Raw genomic sequence first — 25,196 nt, forward strand, 5'->3', positions numbered from 1 at the left:
GCCAGCCATACGTATACAGATGTCCCTCATAACATCCAACGTTTCGACCCATAGGTGGTCTTTATCTATTCTTTACCTTTGGTGTCAGATCAAATAAAATTAGTTAATTTTGCAAGCAAGACTAATCACTCTTATTTGTGTTGGTGCTAAGGTTTCCTCTATCTATAATTACTGACAGGCAATAGTACCTATTATTCTAAGGCTACATTCAGACATACTGTACGTGTCTATGGAATAGAGTATTTCTTTTCTCATGTGCGTCCATACTGCCTCAATGTTGCATCCGGGTTACATCCATTTTTTTCTCATCTGTTTTAAAACCTGAAGAAGGTAAAGTATCTGAACTTTCATCAATCCATTAGATCAGGGAAAAACAGATGAAACATGGATATCTAAAGGTATGTCTTCCATTTTTCATCTGTGATTTACTGATCCAATAGACTTTGATGACCGACTCTAATCCGCAAAATAGATGAGAATAGGGCATGAGTTTCACAGGTCAGATACACAATTTTAAAATTGATGGGTATATGGATCAATGAATTTCTATGTGTCCATGTGCTGTCGGAGAAAAAAATGGGCAACACTTGGATTGCGTCACATGAATATGTATATGTACTTTTATTGCAAGCAAAAAAGTTGGGGTCATATTTCTCCTGTATTAATTTACCTTTTTCCTTTTTGTAGATAACTCTACAACGAATGCCTATATTTTACATCATCACACTTATTGTCCCAGCATGCGTCTTAGTTATTTTGGATATTGTCAGTATGTTCATACCAATGGAGTCTGGGGAAAGACTTGGCTTCAAAATAACCATTGTGTTGGGCTTCTCTGTGCTACTTTTAATTCTAAACACCATGCTCCCAACCTCTGAAGTGCCTCCAGTTTTAGGTATGTTGTCCTCTAACTACCTACTTGACAACCTAGGGGGGTCAATTGGGCGTTGAGATGGCAGAGTCCCTTGTCTTACCCACCCTCATCATAGAGCATGTTGGGCTACCCAAACTCTGCGGGCCCTGGTATCTGCCAAGGTTTACATTTGGGGTGCTTACTAGTGATGGGAGAGCACTAAAATGCTCGGGTGCTCAATGCTCGGGTCGAGCACATTGGAATACTCGGGTGCTCGACCCGAGCAACAAGCCCAATGTAAGTCTATGGGAAACTCGAGCATTTTTCAGGCGGCTCCCCCCGACGGTCTACAGAGGGCATAAAAATTGCCCAAATCGATCGGAACAGTGCTCAAATGACACGTGAACAGCATGGGGAAGACTACTGGAAGCATTTCTGACTCCCAGGTCACTTCTGTCAACAACATTGTCAGAGGTATTACGCCACTTTTACGGACTCACAATAAAACATACAAAAACGAAACCAAAATGGATTTTCCTGGGAAATATGTTAAGGAACATCCTTTCCAGGGTAATGACTTGTATATAAAGCAAAATAAATAACCAAAAACAAAAAAAACAAAAATGATCCTCCACACCTTGGGCTTTTGCATTGCTTTCAACCGTGACAAATGCATTCACCAGGAATTGTCATTTTAACATTTTACAACCTTATCTGGCCATGTGGTGTGTGAGATATCATCAGACACATTGTGTTTCATTTATGAAGGAGGGACTCTGAGAGTCACAAAGCCTATTTTTATAGGGCCATCAGGCGGCCTTTACTATTCTTAAAGGGCCAGCAGTCGGCCCTCACTATTCTTAGAGAGCCATCAGCCGGCTATGTTTTATTGTTCCCATTACTAAAGAGTGGGTCACCTATACTGTTATTGCGTATGCAGTGAGTGCCAGGGCTGCCCAAAATTTGGAAGCACCCCAATACCCCTTTGAAGAGACTTAGAGGAGGGCCTCCTGAAAACAATATTCCCATTATTAGGAAGTAGGTCTCCCATTGTGTTTGCCTATGCAGTGAATGCAAGGGTTGCCAAAAATTTGGAGGCACTCCAATGCCCCTTGGAAGAGACGTGGAGGTCAGAGGGCCTCCTGAAAGCAATGTTCCCATTATTAGGAAGTGGGTCTCCCATTGTGTTTGCCTATGCAGTGAATGCAAGGGTTACCAAAAATTTGGAGGTACTCCAATGCCCCTTGGAAGAGATGTGGAGGTCAGAGGGCCTCCTGAGAACAATGTTCCCATTATTAGTAAGTGGGTCTCTCATTATGTTTGCCTATGCAGTGAATGCAAGGGTTGCCAAAAATTTGGAGGCACTCCAATGCACCTTAGAAGATACGTGGAGGTCAGAGGGCCTCCTGAAAACAATGTTCCCATTATTAGGAAGTGGGTCTCCCATTATGTTTGCCTATGCAGTGAATGCAAGGGTTGCCAAAAATTTGGAGGCACTCCAATGCCCCTTGGAAGAGACGTAGAGGAGGGCCTCCTGAAAAAAAATGTTCCTATTATTAGGAAGTGCGTCTCCCATTGTGTTTGCTTATGCAGTGAATGCAAGGGCTGCCAAAAATTGGGAGGCATTTTATCAGCAGGACATTGTATCAGTGCTTATCATGCTGAAGCAAACACTTTTCTCCTGATGAACCTTTGACTGAATGGGGAAACGCGTTGAGAAAATATAGAGAGAATTAAACATCTCTGATCTGACTAAAACACTTGGAAGCCTTTACCTGATGGGGAAGCAGAGATCCACGTCATTAAGATAAGTTGTTTCCTCATCTATTGTTTTTTGGAATTAAATCATGTCATGAACTAATGAATAGTGATTTAAATACCGGGGAGGTCTATATATGTCTTATTTTTTAATAAGGCTTGGCTTATTGTTTGCCTATGCAGTGAATGCAAGGGTTGCCAAACATTTGGAGGCACTCCAATGCCCCTTGGAAGAGACGTGGAGGAGGGCCTCATAAAAAAATGTTCCCATTAGAAAGGAGCGGGTCTCCTATACTTGTAATGCCCATGCACTAAGTGTATGGGCTGACAAACATTTACCTCTGGGGGTATACATGAACATACTGTATAAAAAAAAATTTTTACGGGCATCATAAACACCCTTTAAAAAAATTATGTGGGTGCTGCATCATGGACCACAGTCACCCTGGCAATATGGTGGTGGAGGATGAGGATGAGGAGAAGGAGGAGGACAGAGAACAAATATCTAAAATCAGGAAGCGTATACCCATGTGTGGGTGTGAAGAGGTGCATGGGAATACACCTCCCAAGAAAAGACACTGGATTTGAGTTTATGTTACACTGCTATCTTTCGGTGGTGTTGATTATTTTGGCCCAATCCAGCCCTTGTTCATTTTTATAAGAGTCAGTCTGTCAGCATTTTCAGTTGACAGGCGGATGCGCTTATCAGTTATAATTCCACCAGCGGCACCAACAACCCGCTCTGATAAAACGCTGGCGACAGGGCAGGCCAGGACCTCCAAGGCATAGAGAGCCAGTTCATTCCACGCATCCAGCTTGGATACCCAATAATTATAAGGCACAGAGGAATCACGGAGGACTTTGGTATGGTCGGCAAAGTACTCCCTCAGCATCTTCCCAAACTTTGCACTCCTTGTGAGAGTACCCCGTGCCTCAGTGCTTTTGCGATGGGAAGGGCTGAGAAAATTCTCCCAGAACTTTGACAGTGTTCCCCTGCCTCTGCTGGATTGAAGTGGTGTCTCTCTCGCCTGTACTCATTGGTCGTCCAACGAACTGTGACCTCTGCCGCCAGCGTTTTCAGATGGGAATTTTTTTAATAGTTCCGCAACAAGGTACTGCCCCATTTTTGTAGACCTGTCCGCCTCAGGAATAAGAGATATAAAGTTCTCCTTGTAGCGTGGGTCTAGAAGTGTCACCAACCAGTAATGACTGTCACCCAAAATTTTGAGAATGCAAGGGTCATGGGAAAGGCAGCATAACATAAACTCAGCCATGCGTGCCAGACTGCTAACAAGCAAGACTTCCGTGTCCTCACCAAGAGGATGACTGACCATGCTCTCCTCCTCCTCTTTCTCTCTGTCCTCTGGCCATCCACGCTGAACAGACGGTATGACAGTTGTGCAGGTAGTACCATCTATAGCGCATGAAACTAGCTCCTGTTCTTCCTCCTCCTCCTCTTCCTCATTGTCACCCAATCCATGTTGGGATGAGATGAGGCTGGGCTGTGTGTAATCACCCTGTATGGTTCCTTGCTCCATCTCATCGTGCTCCGCCTGCAATGCATCCTCTTTGATTGTGAGCAGAGAGCATTTCAGAAGACAGAGAAGTGGGATGGTGATGCTAATTATGGCATCATCGCCGCTCACCATCTTGGTGGAGTCCTCAAAGTTTTGGAGGATGGTACATATGTCTGACATCCATGTCCACTCCTGAGGTCTTATGTGTGGAGTCTGAACTGAATACAGATGGCCTTGTTGATGCTGGTACTCAACAACTGCTCTCTTCTGCTCACAAATCCTTCCTAACATCTGCAGTGTAGAGTTCCAATGCGTGGGGACATCACACACCAGTCTGTGAGCCGGAAGCTGCAAACGCTGCTGAAATACGGCAAGGGCGGTGGAAGCTGTAGCTGACTTTGTAAAATGGGCACACAGGCGGCATACTTTAACAAGCAGATCTGGCAGCTCCGGGTAGGATTTGAGAAGCCGCTGAACCACGAGGTTAAGCACATGGGCCAGGCATGGTACGTGTGTGAGCTTGCCTCGCCTCAGAGCCGCCACCAGGTTCTGGCCATTGTCACACACGACCAAGCCTGGCTATAGGTTCAGCGTTGTGAGCCACAGATCTGCCTGCTCTTTCAGAGCTGTCCACAACTCTTCAGCATTGTGCGGTTTGTCACCTAAGCATATTAGCTTCAGCACAGCCTGTTGCCGCTTGGCCGAGGCAGTACTGCAGTGCTTCCAGCTTGTGAATGCTGTGGTCATTTCGGAGATGGAGGCTGAAGAGGAGGAGGAGGCTGAGGAGGATGAGGTGCAGGAGCTGTAGACTGTAGGGGCAACCCTGATTGACCTAGGGCCCGCAATCCTTGGCGTCGGGAGGATGTGTTCCGTCCCAAGGTCCGACTGAGCCCCGGTTTCCACTATGTTAATGCAGTGTACCATCAGCGAGATGTACCGTCCCTGCCCACAATCACTTGTCCACGTGTCTGTGGTTAGGTGGACTTTCCCGGTAACTGCGTTGTTGAGGGCACGGCTAATGTTTTGGGACACGTGCTTGTGTAATGAGGGGACGGCACACCGGGAGAAATAGTGGTGGCTGGGGACCAAGTACTGAGGGAAGGCCGCCGCCATCAGGTTGTGGAATGCTTTCTTCTCCACAAGCCTAAAAGGCAACACTTTGAGCGCAAGCAGTCGTGAAATGTGGGAATTTAATAGTGTGGCCTGTGGGGCTTTGGCTGCCTATTTGTGCTTGCGTTCCAAGGAATGGGGTATGGACAACTGAACGCTGCGCTGGGACAAGGACGTGGATGTGCTTCCTGATGCTGCTACTTGAGAGTGTGCAACGACAGGTGCAGGGCAGGAGGCATCTTCGCATGCACCATGGACAGAGGATTGGCTTGCATGCACGCACAACAGCGGAAGAAGCAATGGTGCCACCCGCAGACACTGTTCCTCGACCCTGTGGTTCGGCCCACAAAGTTGGGTGCTTTAAAAAACAACCAGACTCGGGAAGACCTAACAGTTATACTGGCAACTTCCTTCGTGTTGGTGTTACGGGGAACAGTTGCCTGCCTTCTGTCTGCGGCCACCACACTGCTTCTTCCTGCCTGTTGGGGTGCTCTGCCTCCCTCCCTCTGTGTGCTGCTGTCCTCGCTCTGCATGTACTCCTGCCAGGTTGGGTCAGTTACTATATCATCCACCGCCTCTTCTTCTACTTCCGCACCCTGGTCCTCCTCCTGACTTTCTGGCAATTGTGTCTCATCATTGTCAACCTCTTGACACTTTCCCACCGTCGCCTTTGTGTGACCATGGCTGCTCAAATATTTGGGCATCGCTACATGCGATCTCCTCTTGCCCCGCTTCAAGTGGACCGGGCGAGAGGCCCGAATCTATAAATGGAAAAGTGAACAGCTCTTCAGAGTGTCCAAGTGTGGGATCAGTTGTCTCTAGGCACTCGGGATGGTGGGAGGAAGGAGGATCAGGGTGAGGAATATGCAGTTCGGACTCACGGCTACTGAGACTTGACCGTGTGGAAGACAGGGTGGTGATGGTGGCTAAGTAACTGGAAGCATTATCCGCTATCCAACCAACAACCTATTGACACTGCTCTGGGTTCAATAGTGGTGTGCTGCAGTCCCCTAGGAATTGGGACAGGAAGGTCGGGCGAGAAGATGTGGGTGTTTATTGTGGCACAATTTCAGCTTGACCACGGCCTCAGCCTCGGCATGCATCATCACCATCACCATCACGTCCAGTTCCCCGTTCCTTGCCACGCGCCTTGCCCATTTTAAATAGAGGACAATATCTTCCATGCTCACTACAAATGGCTGAAGTTGGAGAGAAGTTATATGTAATCCGTGTGATGGAGAAACCACAGTTTTAAATGCCTGATCTGTAGGTAAATATTTTGAACAGCAAACTAGTGTCGAAAACTTTGCTGACACACTGAAAAAAAAATTAGAATGGAGGCCAGAAATGGCAGAATTTTCAGAAAACGTATATGTGATCCGTGTGATGTACAAACAACAGTTTTATATACCTGGCCTGTAGGTAACTATTTTGAAAAGCAAGCCGGTGCCAAAAACTTTGCTGACACACTGAAAAAAAATTTAAATGGAGGCCAAAAATGGCAGTATTTTCAGCGCAATTATATGTGATCCATGTGACGGAGAAACCACAGTTTTAAATGCCTGGCCTGTAGATAACTATCTTGAACAGCAAACTGGTGTCGAAAACTTCGCTGACACACTGAAAAAAAATTTGAATGGAGGCCAAAAATGGCAGTATTTTCAGCACAATTATATGTGATCGGTGTGACGGAGAAACCACAGTTTTAAATACCTGGCCTGTAGATAACTATTTTGAACAGCAAACCGGTGTCAAAAACTTTGCTGACACACTGAAAATTTTTTTTAATGGAGGCCAAGAATTGCAGTATTTTCAGCGCAATTATATGTGATCCGTGTGACGGACAAACCACAGTTTTAAATAGCTGGATTTTTAGCGCTATAATATGGAAAGGACCTGGCTGTATTCTGCAGTGCCAACAAGCAAATGGCACAGAAAAACAGTGTTCTCTGGATTGCTTTTTAAGCAAATAATGAGGATTAAGATCCCCCAAAAATTATTCCTGGCCCCTGAGTGCTGGGCCTTTGTCTAGAAATATCTAACAGCAGCAGAAGGCAGATTTGGAATGGAGCCTCTTGTGCTATATGCACTGCAGTCTGCTATATACACTGCCTACCTGCCTATGTACACTGCCTGCCTGATATCTCTGCAGATGGATTAGTCCTCAGAAGGACTGTTTGTTGAGATGGATATGTGTAATGTACTTGTTTTCTCCCTACACTACCTAATACACAACCAAATCTCCTCCTAGCTCAGCAGCACCTCGCCCTACACTGCCTGACTGCGGAGTAGACTGACGAGCACAGCGGCGCCAGGTCTGATATAGACCTGATGACGCTGTGCGGCCAGCCAATCACTGTAATGCCACAACCAACATGGCTGCGGCATTACAGTGAGTGGCAGGCAATCCCTGCATGTTGATTGGCGCTCTAAAGAGCGCCAAACATGCAGGGAGGGGACCCGAGCATCCGCCCGAGCATCTCGCAAATACTCTGCGAGCTCCGAGCATCTCGAGTACTGAGATGCTCGGGCGAGTACCGAGTACTTGCGAGTATACTCACTCATCACTAGTGCTTACACAATTTTTTATGAATAATTCATTTTTATTGCAGCCAGATCTTACTTCTCCTAGGAATCATGTAAGATAACATTACTGGAAGGAGATGTGACCATCCTCATGGTTAGCAATGGAGTGTACTGCCACATTGGTGCACTCGCCTCGAAAAGCCAAAATTTACATTAGGTAAAATTTGTCCCAATCTGCCAATTTAGATGGACAACTGACCAACTATCTGATGTGTTTGGGAATCTGCTGTCTGTCCCCTATAGAAATTGTTTGGGTCGTGAAGGATTACGCTTGTTGATTTTCAACACCCGATCCTTTTGTTCTCCTAGGAGATAACCCACTGCCAGAGTAGTTTGGCAGCAGCTTACTCCTCTCTTCCTATTGAGAACACATCTGAGCTTTCATGTGTATGGGAAGACGGGGGAGATAGCTTGTTCAGTCGATAGTTATCTAAGGATAATTGGCTACTTTAGAGCGCAGTTAGACGGCCGTATAACATGGAAGACAATTGTATCAAAAAATCAAAGTGCACGGACTGGCCAGCGGCTCTCCTGATCCAAGTGTGACAACTGCATAAAAATACATGCTGTCATGCTCGGGTCAGGAGAGCGGCCGCCCAGTCCGAGCATTGCAATGCAATCGTCGTCCGTGTTATACAGCCATCTGACTGCGCCCTTAGGCTGAGGATTGACCTTATAAAAATTTTGCCTTGTTGTCCAAACCATCCTCTCAAAATTCAGTTTGCAATTACTAAACTGTGCCGTAAAACAAATAGTAGGCTGGTAGTTGTGGGCAAGATGCCCAAATATTCTTTAAGACAATTTTAAAACATTAAATCAAGAACAATCAATTATCAATTAAAGACATAAAGGGGGAATTTATTATTTGTTTTGTGCCTATTTCTTAGTACTTTTATTTTTTAGACACATTCATAAAAGTCGTGCACTAGATTGAATGCATTTTGGGCCAAGTCCATCATATTAATTTTGAGATCCTGAAAAAAAGGCGGGTACCCAGAATTCTCCTTGTTTTAACCATATTTATGACTTCTTTTCAAATGTTACAACAAAAACTCATCCCAGTAGAAGTGTGGTGTAAAAAAAGTGGAGTCAAATTTCTAGAAATAAGTGATAAACTTGAGAAACAAAGAGTTTTTTTTGTAGGCATAAAAAATTCAAATTTTATTACAACATTTAAAAGTACATATAGAAAGTACGATATAAAGTGACAGTGTATAGATGGTAGCAAAAAGATCACTGAAAAAGACAGCAAGTTGTAAGAATCTCCATGGTCCCAAAATTCAAAAGGCAGAATGATGCATACAATAGAACAGGTAATAAGATTATTTAATAATATAGGTCATATGCGTATATATTGCTGCATATCAAACATATCCATAGATACACTCCAAAATAGAAGGGTAATGGCTGCCAGAGAAAGGGATTCCCAGATGGAAAAACTCTTATATATTGTTTAAGTCATCTTACCCAGTAGGAGGCCGGACATAGATCAGTGAGAATAGACGCGCAGTGGCAAGCCCCGACGCGCGTTTCGCAGCCCAGAGTGGCCGATTCCTCAAGGGGAATGAACAAGAGAAGGAGAACGGAGCCCTTATCTGCCATGGTGTCGGTCACGTGTGGCCACACATGACTGATCACCTGACTCACAAGTAGGTGTGGTCTGGTGCCTGTAAGCGGCACATGCGTCGCCACCCCCCGCCCCAGGACGCGAGCCCAAGCCGTCAGGAGCCAGTGCGCAAGCGCGGGCACGCGGCCAGGACTAGGGCCAGGCGCCCACGCACGTGTAGCACCCTGAGGATTCGGCTGCTACAGGGGTATTGCACCTCGACCCAGAGGTGTGGTATTCCACTCCCGGGTAAGGATGGAGTGTGGAACTGAGCTTAGTAGGCTGCATGCACTACATACATCCCATTTCCGGGGGACAGAACAACGGTACTCCCACCAGTATATGTGCAGGTACGACAGCGTCTGTCCCTGGCTGGAGTGGGAGGGGGGGTGGAACATCCCAGTAGTGTAGGGGCAGATAGGGGGTGTAGTCTGGGTAAAGCTAGGAGCCCATTGGGTGCTGGTCACCTGGGCTCACACATAGAGGGAGTACATAAGGTGGGCACCATCTTAGATCAGGGTGAGTTCAGCCTGAGGAGAAGCAGAGCAGAGGAGCTCAGCCAGGAGGGCTGACAGGGAGCTGTGGCTCCGGCTGGGCCCAGCTCCAGAGCCAAGCCTGCAGTGAAGCAGAGGAGAGAGGAGTCAGAAGGACCCAGAGAAAGAGTCAGAAGGAACCCCAAGATCCCAGAATAAGGACAGAAGGGTGAAGGGTTGGCGGACACGGGTACCGGAACCCAAGCTGGCAGAGGCAGAAGTAAACCTTAGCCAGGAACCGGAGGTCGTGGTCAGGATCTGCCGCGACCCTCACCAAATCCACTAGAAAGGCACACCAAGTATAGGGTCAGGGAGCCCAGAGGAGGCTTGACCACCAAGAGACCCGAGGGAGCCGGCCAAAAGTGGATCCCTGGTGGGAACGGCCAGAGGAAGGGAGAGTCAGAAAGGAGCTCAGGACCACGCTCCGGAATTGCCTGGGGGTTGGCCGAGTCCAGGACCTGGTGGACGCAGCACGGCTCGGGTGGTCACTCAAGGCCAGAGTGACTAAAGCAACATCAGTGAGTAAAAACCCTGAAACTGCATCTCCTGACTCTGCCTCTCCTTCCTGCATCATCACAACCCCCACCATCTACACCTGCTGCCCTGAGGCCATACCCCTCCCGTTGGGGGTTATACCATCACTGCTGCACATATACCACCGGCCTCAGAGGACTGCTCTGCAGCGGTGGCTTCAAAGCCGCACTCAACGGGTGGCGTAGTCGACAAATTAACATCTACTGCCATAGACTGCCACTTAGTTTGACACCCTGGGCACGGACCGGGTCACCGCCACAAGGACTACTACCCCCATACAGATCCGGCTCCGGGTATCCCCTTGAACATGGCCCAGGGGGCGCGTCACACGCACCAGCCCCACAGAGACAGCTGAGCGCGCGACCAACAGCGGAGAGAGCGGAGCACACGCACAGCATCCAGTAACTGTGAGTGTGGTCAGAAAGATAGAATACACACAAATTTCATACAATGGGTGCAAGCTGCATACAGAAATGTACAATGTTTCAAAGTAAGCAATTTGGATTAGAGAAAAAGCACTATTAAATCACTTTATCAATGATTGGTCCACCAGTTTGATGCAGCATGCAAGGTGATCAATTCAGAACAGTGATGTTTTCATATTGCATCTTAAGGGCTGCATCTATCAGCATCTAATCACTTCACAGGCAGTTCCGATCAGGCATAGATATACATCATTCAGCACAGAGGGCCCATTGCTCCAGACATGAAATAGAAACTAAAAGCAAAATATAAAATTAAAAATAGGAAAATTCCATATATACAATAAAAACAAATAGTGCCATTGCGCAACAGAAAATATTTTGAAGCACAAGAGAGGGAATAGGAGAAAAACGAGAGGGGGAATGGATCCAAAAAGAGACTGGATTAAATAAGGGCTCAATTAGGTTTACAAGAATGAGGAGAAGGACAAAGACTCATTTAAACCATAAGGGGATAGAGTGCCCAGCATAGTGATCCACTTGGCCTCGGCTTGTGCCAGGGCTTTTCTCACATTGCCCCCCCGGGCACCCATATGGACCACATCGATCCCACGAATCTTGAGACACCCAGGGTCGCAATTATGGGCCACCCTGAAGTGTCTCGGAATTGTCTTTAATTCAGTAACATCAGCCACTGTCCTGGCCGCGCCAATGTCCCGCACGTGCTCCCGTATACGTACCCGGAGCTCCCTGGAGGTCAGTCCAATGTATATCAGAGAGCAATCACAAGTTGCGTAATAAATTACGTTACTCGTACCGCACGAGATGTGATGTCTAGAGATGAGCGTTGTTCTACTCGAACTGTTCGCCAATCTCAAATTCGAGCTGTTTTGGGCGGTGTTCGAGCCGTTCGGCGAACACGAACAATTTGAGAAAAATTCGGCTGTTCGAGGTTATGCTCGATAACTGTTCGTGCACCAAAATCATAACTGGATTTTTTCTCAGTAATGATGAAAATTAATGTTAATATGCAGTTTGAGTGTACAGCGGGGTGGGGGGAGGGGCAGGGGATGGATCTCTGCAGGAACAATGAAGATCTCCATTTTTTTTTCTCTTTCCCGCATTTACAGTGGGGAGGTGCAATCTGTCAGCCTATCAGCAGCGCACACACGGAGCGAAGTGCTTTTTTTCACACAAGCAAGGACATGTGTCATTGGCAGTGTATGTCACATGTCCTTGCCCTATAAGACCAAGCCATTTTCCCCGTCGCCACCATTTTCTCACTGCTGCAGCTGCGTGTTAGACGGCACCGCTGTTGCTGTGTGCGCTATACCTTGTTAATTTCAAGCCAATTTTCGCACAAATATACAGATAGCTTGGGAGTAGGGAATAGTTGTGATTGCAGTCCTTTTAAGGACTAGGTTACAGCATTTCCTACGACTTTTATCAGGCAGGTCTGTGCTCTTAAATAGATAGGTTGTGGGAGTAAAGACTAATTGTAATTGGAGTCCTTTTCAGGACTAGGTTACATCAGTTCCTATCAGTTTTTGCCAGGCAGGTCTGTGCCAGTGCTGTGCAAGTTTTTTTCACAGCATTTGGCTGAATCTAGCAAAGCTAATCCTTTTTGGCCTATTGCAGAGTGTGTTAGTCAGTGGAGTAGCCTATCTGTGTTGCAAGATATACCACCTGTGTATAGAATACCAATTTTTTTACTGCACCTAGTGAAGTAAAATCTTTTGGGCATAGCATCATTCTATTAGTCCATCTATACTGACCTCCATCAGGTTGCAAACTGAATCTAATTTTTTTCTGCATCTAGCTCTGAAAAAATATTTGGCCTTCTAGCAGTGTGTGGGACTTGTTCTATTAGTCCACCTATACTGACCTCCATCAGGTTGCAAACTGAATATATTTTTTTCTGCATCTACCTCTGAAAAAATATTGGGCTTCTAGCTGTGTGTGGGACTTGTTGTATTAGTCCATCTATACTGACCTCCATCAGGTTGCAAACTGAATATATTTTTTTCTGCATCTACCTCTGAAAAAATATTGGGCTTCTAGCTGTGTGTGGGTTTTGTTCTATTAATCCATCTATACAGACCTCCATCAGGTTGCAAACTGAATATATTTTTTTCTGCATCTACCTCTGAAAAAATATTGGGCTTCTAGCTGTGTGTGGGTCTTGTTCTATTAATCCATCTATACTGACCTCCATCAGGTTGCAAACTGAATATAATTTTTTTCTGCATCTAGCTCTGAAAAAATATTTGGCCTTCTAGTAGTGTGTCGGACTTTCTCTATTAGTCCATCTATACTGACCTCCATCAGGTTGCAAATTAAAAATAATTTTTATCTGCATCTACAGTACCTCTGAAAAAATATTTGGGCTTCTAGCTGTGTGTGGGACTTGTTGTATTAGTCCATCTATACTGACCTCCATCAGGTTGCAAACTGAATATATTTTTTTCTGCATCTACCTCTGAAAAAATATTGGGCTTCTAGCTGTGTGTGGGTCTTGTTCTATTAATCCATCTATACAGACCTCCATCAGGTTGCAAACTGAATATAATTTTTTTCTGCATCTAGCTCTGAAAAAATATTTGGCCTTCTAGCAGTGTGTGGGACTTGTTCTATTAGTCCACCTATACTGACCTCCATCAGGTTGCAAATTCAAAATAATTTTTTGTATGCATCTAGCTCTGAAAAAATATTTGGCCTTCTAGCAGTGTGTGGGACTTTCTCTGTTAGTCCATCTATACTGACCTCCATCAGGTTGCAAACTGAATCTAATTTTTTTCTGCATCTAGCTCTGAAAAAATATTTGGCCTTCTAGCAGTGTGTCGGACTTTCTCTATTAGTCCATCTATACTGACCTCCATCAGGTTGCAAATTAAAAATAATTTTTATCTGCATCTACAGTACCTCTGAAAAAATATTTGGGCTTCTAGCTGTGTGTGGGACTTGTTGTATTAGTCCATCTATACTGACCTCCATCAGGTTGCAAACTGAATATATTTTTTTCTGCATCTACCTCTGAAAAAATATTGGGCTTCTAGCTGTGTGTGGGTCTTGTTCTATTAATCCATCTATACAGACCTCCATCAGGTTGCAAACTGAATATAATTTTTTTCTGCATCTAGCTCTGAAAAAATATTTGGCCTTCTAGCAGTGTGTGGGACTTGTTCTATTAGTCCACCTATACTGACCTCCATCAGGTTGCAAATTCAAAATAATTTTTTGTATGCATCTAGCTCTGAAAAAATATTTGGCCTTCTAGCAGTGTGTGGGACTTTCTCTGTTAGTCCATCTATACTGACCTCCATCAGGTTGCAAACTGAATCTAATTTTTTTCTGCATCTAGCTCTGAAAAAATATTTGGCCTTCTAGCAGTGTGTCGGACTTTCTCTATTAGTCCATCTATACTGACCTCCATCAGGTTGCAAATTAAAAATAATTTTTATCTGCATCTACAGTACCTCTGAAAAAATATTTGGGCTTCTAGCTGTGTGTGGGACTTGTTGTATTAGTCCATCTATACTGACCTCCATCAGGTTGCAAACTGAATATATTTTTTTCTGCATCTACCTCTGAAAAAATATTGGGCTTCTAGCTGTGTGTGGGTCTTGTTCTATTAATCCATCTATACACACCTCCATCAGGTTGCAAACTGAATATAATTTTTTTCTGCATCTACCTCTGAAAAAATATTGGGCTTCTAGCTGTGTGTGGGACTTGTTGTATTAGTCAATCTATACTGACCTCCATCAGGTTGCAAACTGAATATATTTTTTTCTGCATCTACCTCTGAAAAAATATTGGGCTTCTAGCTGTGTGTGGGACTTGTTCTATTAATCCATCTATACAGACCTCCATCAGGTTGCAAACTGAATATATTTTTTTCTGCATCTACCTCTGAAAAAATATTGGGCTTCTAGCTGTGTGTGGGACTTGTTGTATTAGTCCATCTATACTGACCTTCATCAGGTTGCAAACTGAATATATTTTTTTCTGCATCTACCTCTGAAAAAATATTGGGCTTCTAGCTGTGTGTGAGACTTGTTGTATTAGTCCATCTATACTGACCTCCATCAGGTTGCAAATTGAATATAATTTTTTTCTGCATCTAACCCAGCCAATAGTTTTGGCCTAATACCACAGTTTGGCCACTCAGCTCTGCTCGGTTACCATCCATTGTTTTTTTGTGCAAATAACTCCAGAGTTGTGAATTAGTTAACCACCAAAATGAGTGGAAAAAGGCCTGCTGCTGGTGGAAAGGGGAATAGGCGTGTTGGGAAGGGGAAAAAAGGTTGTGTCCATGGGGTAGGTGTTAAAGCAACAGTAACATCTGCAGAAGAAAGACCATCTTCCAGCCAAACTAAAATGTCTACTTCTTTTAGCGGACAATGTGATAAGATCCCTTTCTTACGGCCACGCCAATCGCTACAAATTCCAGATGAGGCACAAAAACAGCAGGTGCTTCAACGGATATCAAGTGCTCCTTTAAGTGGGCTCTCCTCCACATCAACTTCAACATCACAAATACTCCAGTCCTCAAAGGTGTCACCCAAATCGCACTTGCTTCCTCACAGCTCCCAAATCTCCAGCTGCCCGTCTGAGTATGAGGTAGAACAGATGGTTGAGTCTGCAGAGCTGTTTACTCATACTATAGCCTGGGAATCAGAGGTCGACTCCAGCGCTTCTGTGAATCCAGACGAGGAAATGATCTGCACTGATGCCCAGAATCTTTATGAGTCGGATCCAGGACCAGACGCAGAAGGTTCTGACCATAATGTAGACCCTCATTCCCAAACTGTAACTCCTGTTGGTGGAGACAATGAGGAAGACGATGATAAGACTCAAGTACCTGATTGGAGCGACAACTTTAGTTTTTTGTCAGGGCAGGAACAGGTTGGCTCTGAGGACGACGGGTGTGATAACACACAGGGTGATGATGATGAGGTTGGAGATCCCACTTACTGTCAACCCACAGTCAGCCAAGAGATGAGGTCAGTAGAGGAGGTGGAGGAAGATGCTAGTGACGACGAGGTCAGGTTGCGCCTTCCTGGACAGAGACGTAGTACTGGAAGCACGTCAACAACTGCATCCTCAAACACAACTCTGCCTCTCACCACAAGTCGTGGTGGCTCTTCAGGTCGCATGGGTGCTAAGCCTTGCATAGCCTGGGCATTTTTTCAGATCGATAAAGATGACCCAACTCGTGTTATCTGTAACATTTGTCAGCAAAAGCTAAGTAGAGGCCAAAAAATACATAGTTTGAGTACTTCATGCATGAACCGGCACATGGACATGAAGCATAAGTTGCAGTGGGAAGCTCAGTGTGCTACAATGCGGCCTAGCCGGCCGGGCCAACCACCGTCTGCCATATCTTGTGCATCCGCGGCCTCTTCATCCTCTGTGACTGGGGGGACAGCAGTCACACCTGTTTTGGGGCGCAGACCTGCCACCTCTTTACCCGCAACAGCCAGCGTGATTGGCAGGTCATCATTTTCTTTGGAGGTGGTAACACCAGCTGGTGTTGAGCGCTGTCCGACATCGATAGCACCACCTTTGGATCAAGGCAACCTAACATGTCCGCCTGCATCTTCCTCACAGACCGGCAGTTTGCCGGGGACACCCTTATCAACCCCGTCTAAGCACAATAGCCAGCCCTCGGTCCCTCAGATGTGGACAAGTAAAAGACCATTTCCTCCTAGCCATGAGAAAGCTAAGAGGTTGAATTTCACCATCTGCAAGCTCTTGGCTACAGAAATGCTGCCTTTCCGCCTGGTGGACACAGAGGATTTTCGAGACCTTATGTCCGTCGCAGTGCCCCAGTACCAGATGCCCAGTCAGCACTACTTCTCAAAGAAAGGTGTGCCTGCGCTCCACCAGCATGTCGCACACAACATCACCGCTTCTTTGAGAAACTCTGTGTGTGACAGGGTGCATTTCACCACAGACACTTGGACGAGTAGGCATGGACAGGGGCGTTACATGTCGCTGACTGGGCACTGGGTAACTATGGTGACAGCAGGACAAGGGGCTGCTGTCCAAGTCTTGCCGTCCCCACGAGTTGTGCGTCAATCCTCTTTATGTCAAAGTTCCTCCACTGCTTCTGCCTCCTCAACCTCCTCTCGGTCTTCCACCTGCACCCAAAGCCTGTCTGGTCATGCCACAAGCTTTCTAACTGCGCAGAAGGGATCCTGCACACCTCCTTACTATGCTGGCAGTAGGGCTCAATGTCATCAGGCGGTTTTTACTTTGAAATGTCTGGGAAATGTGAGTCACACAGCTGAGGAGTTGTGGTCAGCTCTGGAGAACCAATTTCATGAATGGCTGTCTCCACTGGACCTGAAACCAGGGAAGGCCGTGTGCGACAATGCTGCAAACCTGGGTGCGGCCCTTCGCCGGGGCAATGTCACACACGTGCCTTGTATGGCTCACGTGTTGAACCTGCTTGTCCAGCAATTTTTAGCCCACTATCCCAGACTAGATGGCCTTCTGCAGAGGGCACGGTCGCTGTGTGCTCACTTCCGCCGTTCGCATCCCGCAGCTCAGCGACTTACATCTCTACAGAAGTCGTTGGGCCTGCCACTTCACCGGCTAAAATGCGATGTGCCTACCCGGTGGAATTCAACTCTGCACATGTTGCAGCGACTGTGGCAGCACCGACAAGCCCTGGTGCAATACGTTCTGACGTATAGCCTGGGCCAACGAGATCCAGAGGTGGGGCAAATCACGCTGGAGGAGTGGTCTCAGATCAGGGACCTATGCACCCTTCTGCACAGTTTTGAAATGGCGACGAAGATGTTTAGTGCTGATGATGCCATTATCAGCATGACTATTCCGGTGATTTACATGCTGGAGCACATGTTAAACAGAATTCGGAGTCAGGTGGTGGCACAAGAGGAGGTGGAGGAAGTAGAGGAGGAGGAGTTGTATGCGGAAGGGCTAACATCTGCAAGGTCCAGACGGTCGGCAGCACCAAGGCGGCAGGCATGTGAGGGTGGGGGAGATGGTTTTACCAGGGCGCATGGTAGCAGCCAAACTAGTGAGGAAGGTGCAGGAGCCCAGGAAGAAGTGGAGGACGAACTGATGGAAGACTCATCAGATGAGGGAGACCTTGATCACATTTCTGTTGTGCGAGGTTGGGGGGAGAGGACAGAGGAAGGAAGCATGATTGTTACCTCGCCACCAACACAACAGGGACTTGGTGCTCCTGGATGCGCAACACACATGAGTGCCTTCTTGCTGCACTACCTGCAACATGACCCTCGAATTGTGAGAATTAGAAATAATCCTGACTACTGGGTTGCCACACTGTTAGATCCCCGGTACAAAAGTAAATTTGCCGAAATTATTCCTGCCATAGAAAGGGATGCACGCATGCAGGAGTATCAGCAGAGACTGTTGCAGAATCTTACATGTGCTTTTCCACAAAACACCAGTGGTGCACGTAGTGAATCTCACAGTTCCAACTTGCCAACCGTGGGACCGTCAAGTGTTCAGCACTCAAACCGTAACAGAACCACAGTATCTGCTGGTAACATCAATTTTGCGGAATCATTTCACCACTTTTTTAGCCCATCCTTTGCAAGGCCACAGGAGACAAGAAGTCTGACACATAGTCAACGCCTAGAGACGATGGTACAGGAGTATCTCCAAGTAAACATTGAATCCATGACTGTGTCACTGGACCCTTGCTCTTTTTGGGCTTCCAATCTGGATAAATGGCCGGAGCTAGCCACTTACGCCTTGGAGATCTTGTCATGCCCCGCAGCCAGCGTTCTGTCTGAACGTGTGTTCAGCGCTGCTGGTGGTGTGCTGACAGATAAGCGCACGCGGCTCTCCACTGATAATGTAGACAGACTCAGGTTCATAAAGATGAACAAATCATGGATCCGAAATGACTTTTCTACTCCTGTGTCATCCTGGGGAGAGTAAAAGCTTGATGATTGGTTAAAATCACCCTACCAACCGTTTTAAGCTTTCAAATTACTAATCATGTTTATCTGCATCTTGACTGGAAAATAATTTGGGCTTTGTAGCAGTGTGCAGCACTGATCCTATTAGGACATCTATACTAAGCTCCACCAGATTTAAAATTAATAATAATTTTTAGCTGCATCTAGCCCGGAAAATAATTTTGGGGCTCCGAGATGCACAAGACACATAAGTGCCTTCTTGCTGCACTACCTGCAACATGACCCTCATATTGTCAGAATTCGAAGTAATCATGACTACTGGGTTGCCACACTCTTAGATCCCCCAAACTTTTCGATTAACCTTTTCATTTTAATAAAGACCAAAAAAATGGTCATTTTTGAAATTATAAGCATTAGCAGGTTGTTAGAAACTGAAATCAAACAGTTTTCAACTCAAAACTTTATTCTAGGTGATGTTACATTTTCACATAGGACCCCTTGTTCGAAAGGAGCTTCTGAACTCTCTCGTCCATTGAATATGTCAGGTTTTGGATGGTTTCTGCTTCAATTGTTTTGCATGAGGACAGAATACCCTCCCAGAGCTGTTGCTTAGATGTGAACTGCCTCCCGCCATCATAGACACTCCTTTTAATGATGCTCCAAAGGTTCTGAATGGGGTAGAGGTCAGGGGAGCATGGGGGTCACACCATAAGTTTGTCCCCTTTTATGCCCATATCAGCCAGAGATGCAGATGTTTTATGTGCAGCATGAGATGGTGCATTATCATGCAGAAAAATGATCTTGCTGTGAAATACACGGTTCTTCTTCTTGAACCATGGCAGGAAGTGCTGTTTGAGAAAATCCACATACATTATGGAGTTCATCTTTAGCGCCTTCAGGGATCCTAAAGGGGCCGACAATCTCTCTCCCCATGATTCCAACCCAAAACATTACTCCACCTCCTCCTTGTTGGCGCTGTAGCCGTGTTTGCGTGGGGTGTCCATCAACCAGCCATCCTCCACTCCATCCATCTGGACCATCGAGCGCTGCACGGCACTCATCCGTGAACAAAACAGTTTTGAAATCAGTCTTCATGTAATGTTTGGCCCACTGGAGCCGTTTCTGCTTGTGTGAAGTGGATAGAGGAGGTCGACAGGATGGCGTATGCACAGCTGCAAACCTCTGAAGGACCCTGCATCTTGTTGTTCGGGGGACGTTGGAGGCACAAGCAGCTTCAAAAACTTGTCTGCTGCTATGACAAGGCTTTTTTGCCGCTGCTCTTTCAACCTGACGTAATTGCCTGTAGGAAAGAGTCCTCAATTTGCCCTTATCAGCACGCACACATGTGTACTGTGAATCAGCTACATACTTCTTGATTGCCAAGACACTTCATCCTGATCATCGCACAATGTTGATTGTAGTCATGCCTTGACCTAAACACTCCACAATTTGTTGCTTCTCAGCACCCGACACATCCTTTTTCTTTCCCATTTTGGCAGAAAATGTAGGCTGCTTAATAATGTGAGAGAGCCTTCTTAAGTAGTCTTGCCTTTCATTGGACACACCTGCCAAACTAATTAGCACAGGTGTCTGCAATTGCTTACAGTGATATAAAGAGCCCTGACACACATCACCATCAATGAGTTTAACTGACAAACAAACAAATTCTTCCCTTATCACTCCTAAACACTTTTTGCATAATAATTTGGAACGCAGTGTACATGTGCTTTTCCACAAAACACCAGTGGTTCACGTAGTGAATCTTACAGTTCTAACTTGCCAACCGTGGTCTGTATGGAATTGTTCAATAAAGGGCCCAAAATTAAGATAACATAGATGGGAGAGGTCTCTATGAATAGGAATTCCTAAGTATTTGATACCCTGTGAGGGCCAGGCAAAGGGAAAGTTGGACTGGATGGAATCCTATATGGATTTGGGGAGGGAGACATCGAGGGCCTCAGACTTCGCTGCATTGATTTTAAAATTTTACCATGTAACAAAGTGATCTATTTCAGCCATAACAGCAGGGATGGATATATGTGATTGAGTGATATATGCTAGGACATCATCAGCAAATAGAGAGCACTTGTACTCGGTGCCTCCCACCTCAATCCACCTAATATTGGGGTTATGGCGAATTGATGAGAGCAGGTGCTCCGTCACTAGGATGTATAAGAGAGGGGACAGAGGACATCCCTGCCTTGTCCCATTGGTGATTGTGAAAGGTGATGAAAATGTTCTGACGCACCCCCTGGGCCTTGGGACACCCGGAGCCGGACCCTTTTTGGTGGATGCTGGTGGTTGTAGTCTTCGTGGCGGCGACCCGGTTCCGTGGCTCAGGGCGGTCAAACCAGTGGCGGAACTATTTATGTGGTTTTGATGTTTAAATGTCCGACTACGCCACCCGTGGATTGCGGTCAGAGTGAACCGCCGCTACAGGGCAGACTGCTGAGGCTGGTGTTGTGGGTGCAGCAGAGCGTAGCATAACTCCCCACGGGAGGAGTATAGCCTCAGGGCAGTGTATGCGGAGGATGGGGGTGATGGTGCAGGGCAGCAGCAGTAACGACACGGAGTCAGTGATGCAGTCCAGGGCCTTTACTCACAGTTCTTATTATCCAGACCACGTCTGCAGGTAACGGCTGCCCACGTCGTACTGTGCTCACCAGGTGAGGGGCTCAGACAACTCCCAGATAACTTTGGAGCACTTCACAGGACCCCCTTTGTGTGTCCTTTGTCTGGCCTTTCTTACCAACACTTCTGTCCGGCTGCCTCGGGCCTCCTCTTGGTAAACTTGGCGCCAGTTTCCCTGACCCTATGTGGTGCCTTCCTAGCGGGTGTAGCGAGGGGCTGCGCCACATAAAATGTCAGAGCCTCCGGTTTCTAGCTGAGGGTCGTTTCCTGCCTCCACTAGTTCGGGGACCGGTCTCCCCCTTTGGCCTGACCCCTCCACGCAGGTGGATTCGGGCGTGGGGTGGCGACTCGCCCGTCCGCACCCCTGGGATCCCTTCATTCCTCGTTCCTGGAGCCTTCTCCGCTCCTCTTCCTTCCTTCTCCCTCTTCCAGGCCTGGGCCTCTGTTACTAGGCCCGCCTCCGGAGCAGAGCTCATGCAGAGCCCCTGCTCCCTGCCACTTCTGCTCAGACTTCTCTGCACTGAACTAAGATGGTGCCCACCTTTTATACTCCCTTCTCAATGCACCCAGGAACTGCTTCCTCCCTGCTCCTGCACTACAGGGTTCCCCTTCCTCAGTGTTCCCTCCCCCCACTCCAGCCAGGGACAGGGACTGTCGTGCCCATCTCAGGGGCATATTGGTCGCCCTGCCCCACGGCAATGTGGTGTAATGCATGCAGGTGTCGGGTCCTGATCCACACTCCATCCTTACCTGAGAGTGAGATATCACACCTCTGGGTGAGGTGCAATACGTCCGTAGCAACCGAGCCCTCAGGGTGCTACAGTTCCATTTATCTTCAGCCTAGGTGACGTATTGCGATACAGGGCCGTGATTTTGGCTATAAAAGGGTCCCCTAGACCCCTACCCCAAGCTTTTTAAGAGAATCATATATGGCGTGCCAGGAGACTCTATGGAATGCTTTCTCAGCATCCAACGAGAGTATCTAATTACAAATTTTTAGCTGCATCTAGCCCAGGAAATACTTTGTGCCTAGTAGCAGTGTCTGCTAGTCAGCGGATTATCCCGGCTGTTAAGCAAGCTACACCACCTGTAGTTTAGACACTTAATTTTTTCAAAGGAAATGCTTCGGGACCATGGGATACTTAGTGAAGAGCATCAGGAGGCACCCCAAGGCATAGGGGCTGGGACTGGCAGTAGGATGCCTTGCGGTGGACAGCCGAGCTCGATCCTTATAAAAGCTTTTTAACTGCAGCAGCTTTAGTGGACGCTACTGGAGCTGGAATTACCGCGGCTGCTGGCATGAGACTTGCCCTCCAATAGATCCTTGTAAATGGATTTAAAGTGTATTCATTCAAATTAGAGAGACAATTTAAATTAAAAAGCTTAGAGCTGCCTCCACCACAGGGGGGCTCGCTCGACCCACCAGCGGACAGGCACCAGTATTGGGAGAGGGGGGCTGGCCGTCAGGGTTCACCGCGGCTCTGGCACAAACCCGGCGACACGGAGGTGGCACGGGCAGGAGTGGACTGGCCGTGTCGGCTTCTCACTTTTTGGATTTTAGAAGGGCATGACATGCCTATATCTGTGTCTCCCCCTCCTTTTACTCCTCCACCTCTTTTATTTTCGCATGACTATATGTACTTGTCACTTTTCCATGTGTTAGTTATGTCTTCTGAGCAGTTTGTCAGCTTTTGGACACCTTTGAAGGTGTTTTCTATGTGTTTCTATGTGTTTTTGTTTGCCTGCCATTGGTTTTAACGGTGTTCGAAGGTGTTCGACGAACAGTTCGGCGAACACACGGGTGTTCGACGAACCGAACCGAACTCGAACACTACGGGGGTGGCTCAACACTAGTGATGTCTGATATTAAATTGTCTTGTACCATCCGAGGACGCAAAGGTGGTGCAGCGCAGGACATTGGCGCAGGCACGACAATGGCCACAGGGAAACATGCCCAAAACAGGGCCACGGGAGCCAAAGGGATTAGGTTTTGTAGCAACATAATGGCTGGACACTAAAATATCCTTGAGGTTATTGGATCGTCTGGGGGTCATTAGGGGATAATCCCCAAGAATTGGTCCCAGGGAGGCATCGGTCGTCAAGATATTCCAGTGCTTCATCATAATACTCCTCATATTATCCCACTCGTGATTATACGTAGATATATATCGTATCTTCTTCTGCCCGTCACCATTATTTTTATGTTCTTTATTTGGATATAGTAAATGGTTCCTTGGGGTACGTCTTGCTCGTTCATACCCTGCACTTTGTACTCACACATAATTATTTCTTGTTCAAAGATAATATCTATTTACAGAAGCGCGGCACAGCGATGGGGGCGGCCTATTTTGGAGTGTATCTATGGATATGTTTGATATGCAGCAATATATACGCATATGACCTATATTATTAAATAGTCTTATTACCTGTTCTATTGTATGCATCATTCTGCCTTTTGAATTTTGGGACCATGGAGATTCTTACAACTTGCTGTCTTTTTCAGTGATCTTTTTGCTACCATCTATACACTGTCACTTTATATCGTACTTTCTATATGTACTTTTAAATGTTGTAATAAAATTTGAATTTTTTATGCCTACAAAAAAAACTCTTTGTTTCTCAAGTTTATCATATGTAATATGAGTTGGCATGTTTTGGCGCTCTGGGTTGGTCTCTCCTTTCCCCAGATGCGCCAACTTAGTTATAAATGGGTTAAATTGTTGATATTCTAGAAATAAGTGTAATATCTTTAGATGCACCAACATTTATCAAACATCATGGAACACTTTCATAAATTTGGAGTAAATAATGGCAACACAGCCACAAGAAAAACTTGTGATAATTTGTCTGTGTACGGATGAGGAAATACTTGAAAAAACTAAAGAAGAACATTTATCTGCATTTTCTATAAACCTATTTTTTTACTCTCGGACAGGTGTCTTCTGCTGTGTGTGCATGGCGGTCATGATGATCAGTATACTCGGGTGCATTGCTGTCTCCTACATGTTAATGCTATCTGAATCTCAACCAACCGTCCCTTTGTGGGTAAAATCCTGGATCTTGAGATACCTGGCACGTGTCCTCTGCTTTAGAAGTCAGTCCTTTATGAAATATGGGATCATCCCTCCAAAAGTAGAAACACGTAAGTATTAGTAGATGTATTTGGGGGACCAGGAGGCACGATAGAATACTTATGGAATCCAACCATTTCTTCCTAGATGTTAATAACAGGGCACTAGAAGAACAAGTGCTGGAAACTAAAAGAAAGTCTGAAAGAAACAAGGAGGATAGTATGGAGGTGAAGATGTTGAAGATGCTTCTGCTACAAGTCAAGAAGATCCACAAGAACATTGTAAATTCTGATGCCATGAGTGAGGTCAAGACAGAATGGCATGCCGCAGCCATCGTAGTCGACCGACTCGTCTTTATAATATACTTCTGTATTGTAGTCATTTTATTTGTTTCTGTGGTCATAATCTGGTACACATAGGTAGACTATGGTACCAGAAACAGGATTTTTTGGTGTATGTAATGTGTTGAAAAACTTTTAATTTTTTTCTTAGATAGGATGGAAAAAAATAAATTCCTCCATTTTTTTTGTTTTTATTTTTTCCTTAATACCGTTCACCATGCTGTATAAGTGATATGATTACGGTGATACATGTAATTTTTTAAGTATTGCTATTTTTGCACAATAAAAAAAAAAAAGGTTAAAATGTTT

The 25,196-nt window shown here is 46.0% G+C and overlaps 1 protein-coding gene across 1 annotated transcript in view; it reads left to right on the plus strand.

Annotated features, from left to right (window-relative positions):
- LOC141174245 (5-hydroxytryptamine receptor 3A-like) overlaps window positions 1-24,965 on the plus strand; it is a 43,349-nt gene extending 18,384 nt beyond the window's left edge. Inside the window, exons 7-9 of the mRNA XM_073659081.1 lie at window positions 688-895; window positions 24,411-24,617; window positions 24,694-24,965. Coding sequence (XP_073515182.1) covers window positions 688-895; window positions 24,411-24,617; window positions 24,694-24,965 — 687 coding nt within the window. The remainder of the gene's footprint in view (window positions 1-687; window positions 896-24,410; window positions 24,618-24,693) is intronic.
- Window positions 24,966-25,196: the final 231 nt, after the last annotated feature.

Source organism: Phyllobates terribilis, unplaced genomic scaffold, assembly GCF_046119375.1.
Source record: "Phyllobates terribilis strain yellow unplaced genomic scaffold, ASM4611937v1 Scaffold_13__5_contigs__length_258822181, whole genome shotgun sequence".
Classification (NCBI taxonomy): Eukaryota; Metazoa; Chordata; class Amphibia; order Anura; family Dendrobatidae; genus Phyllobates; species Phyllobates terribilis.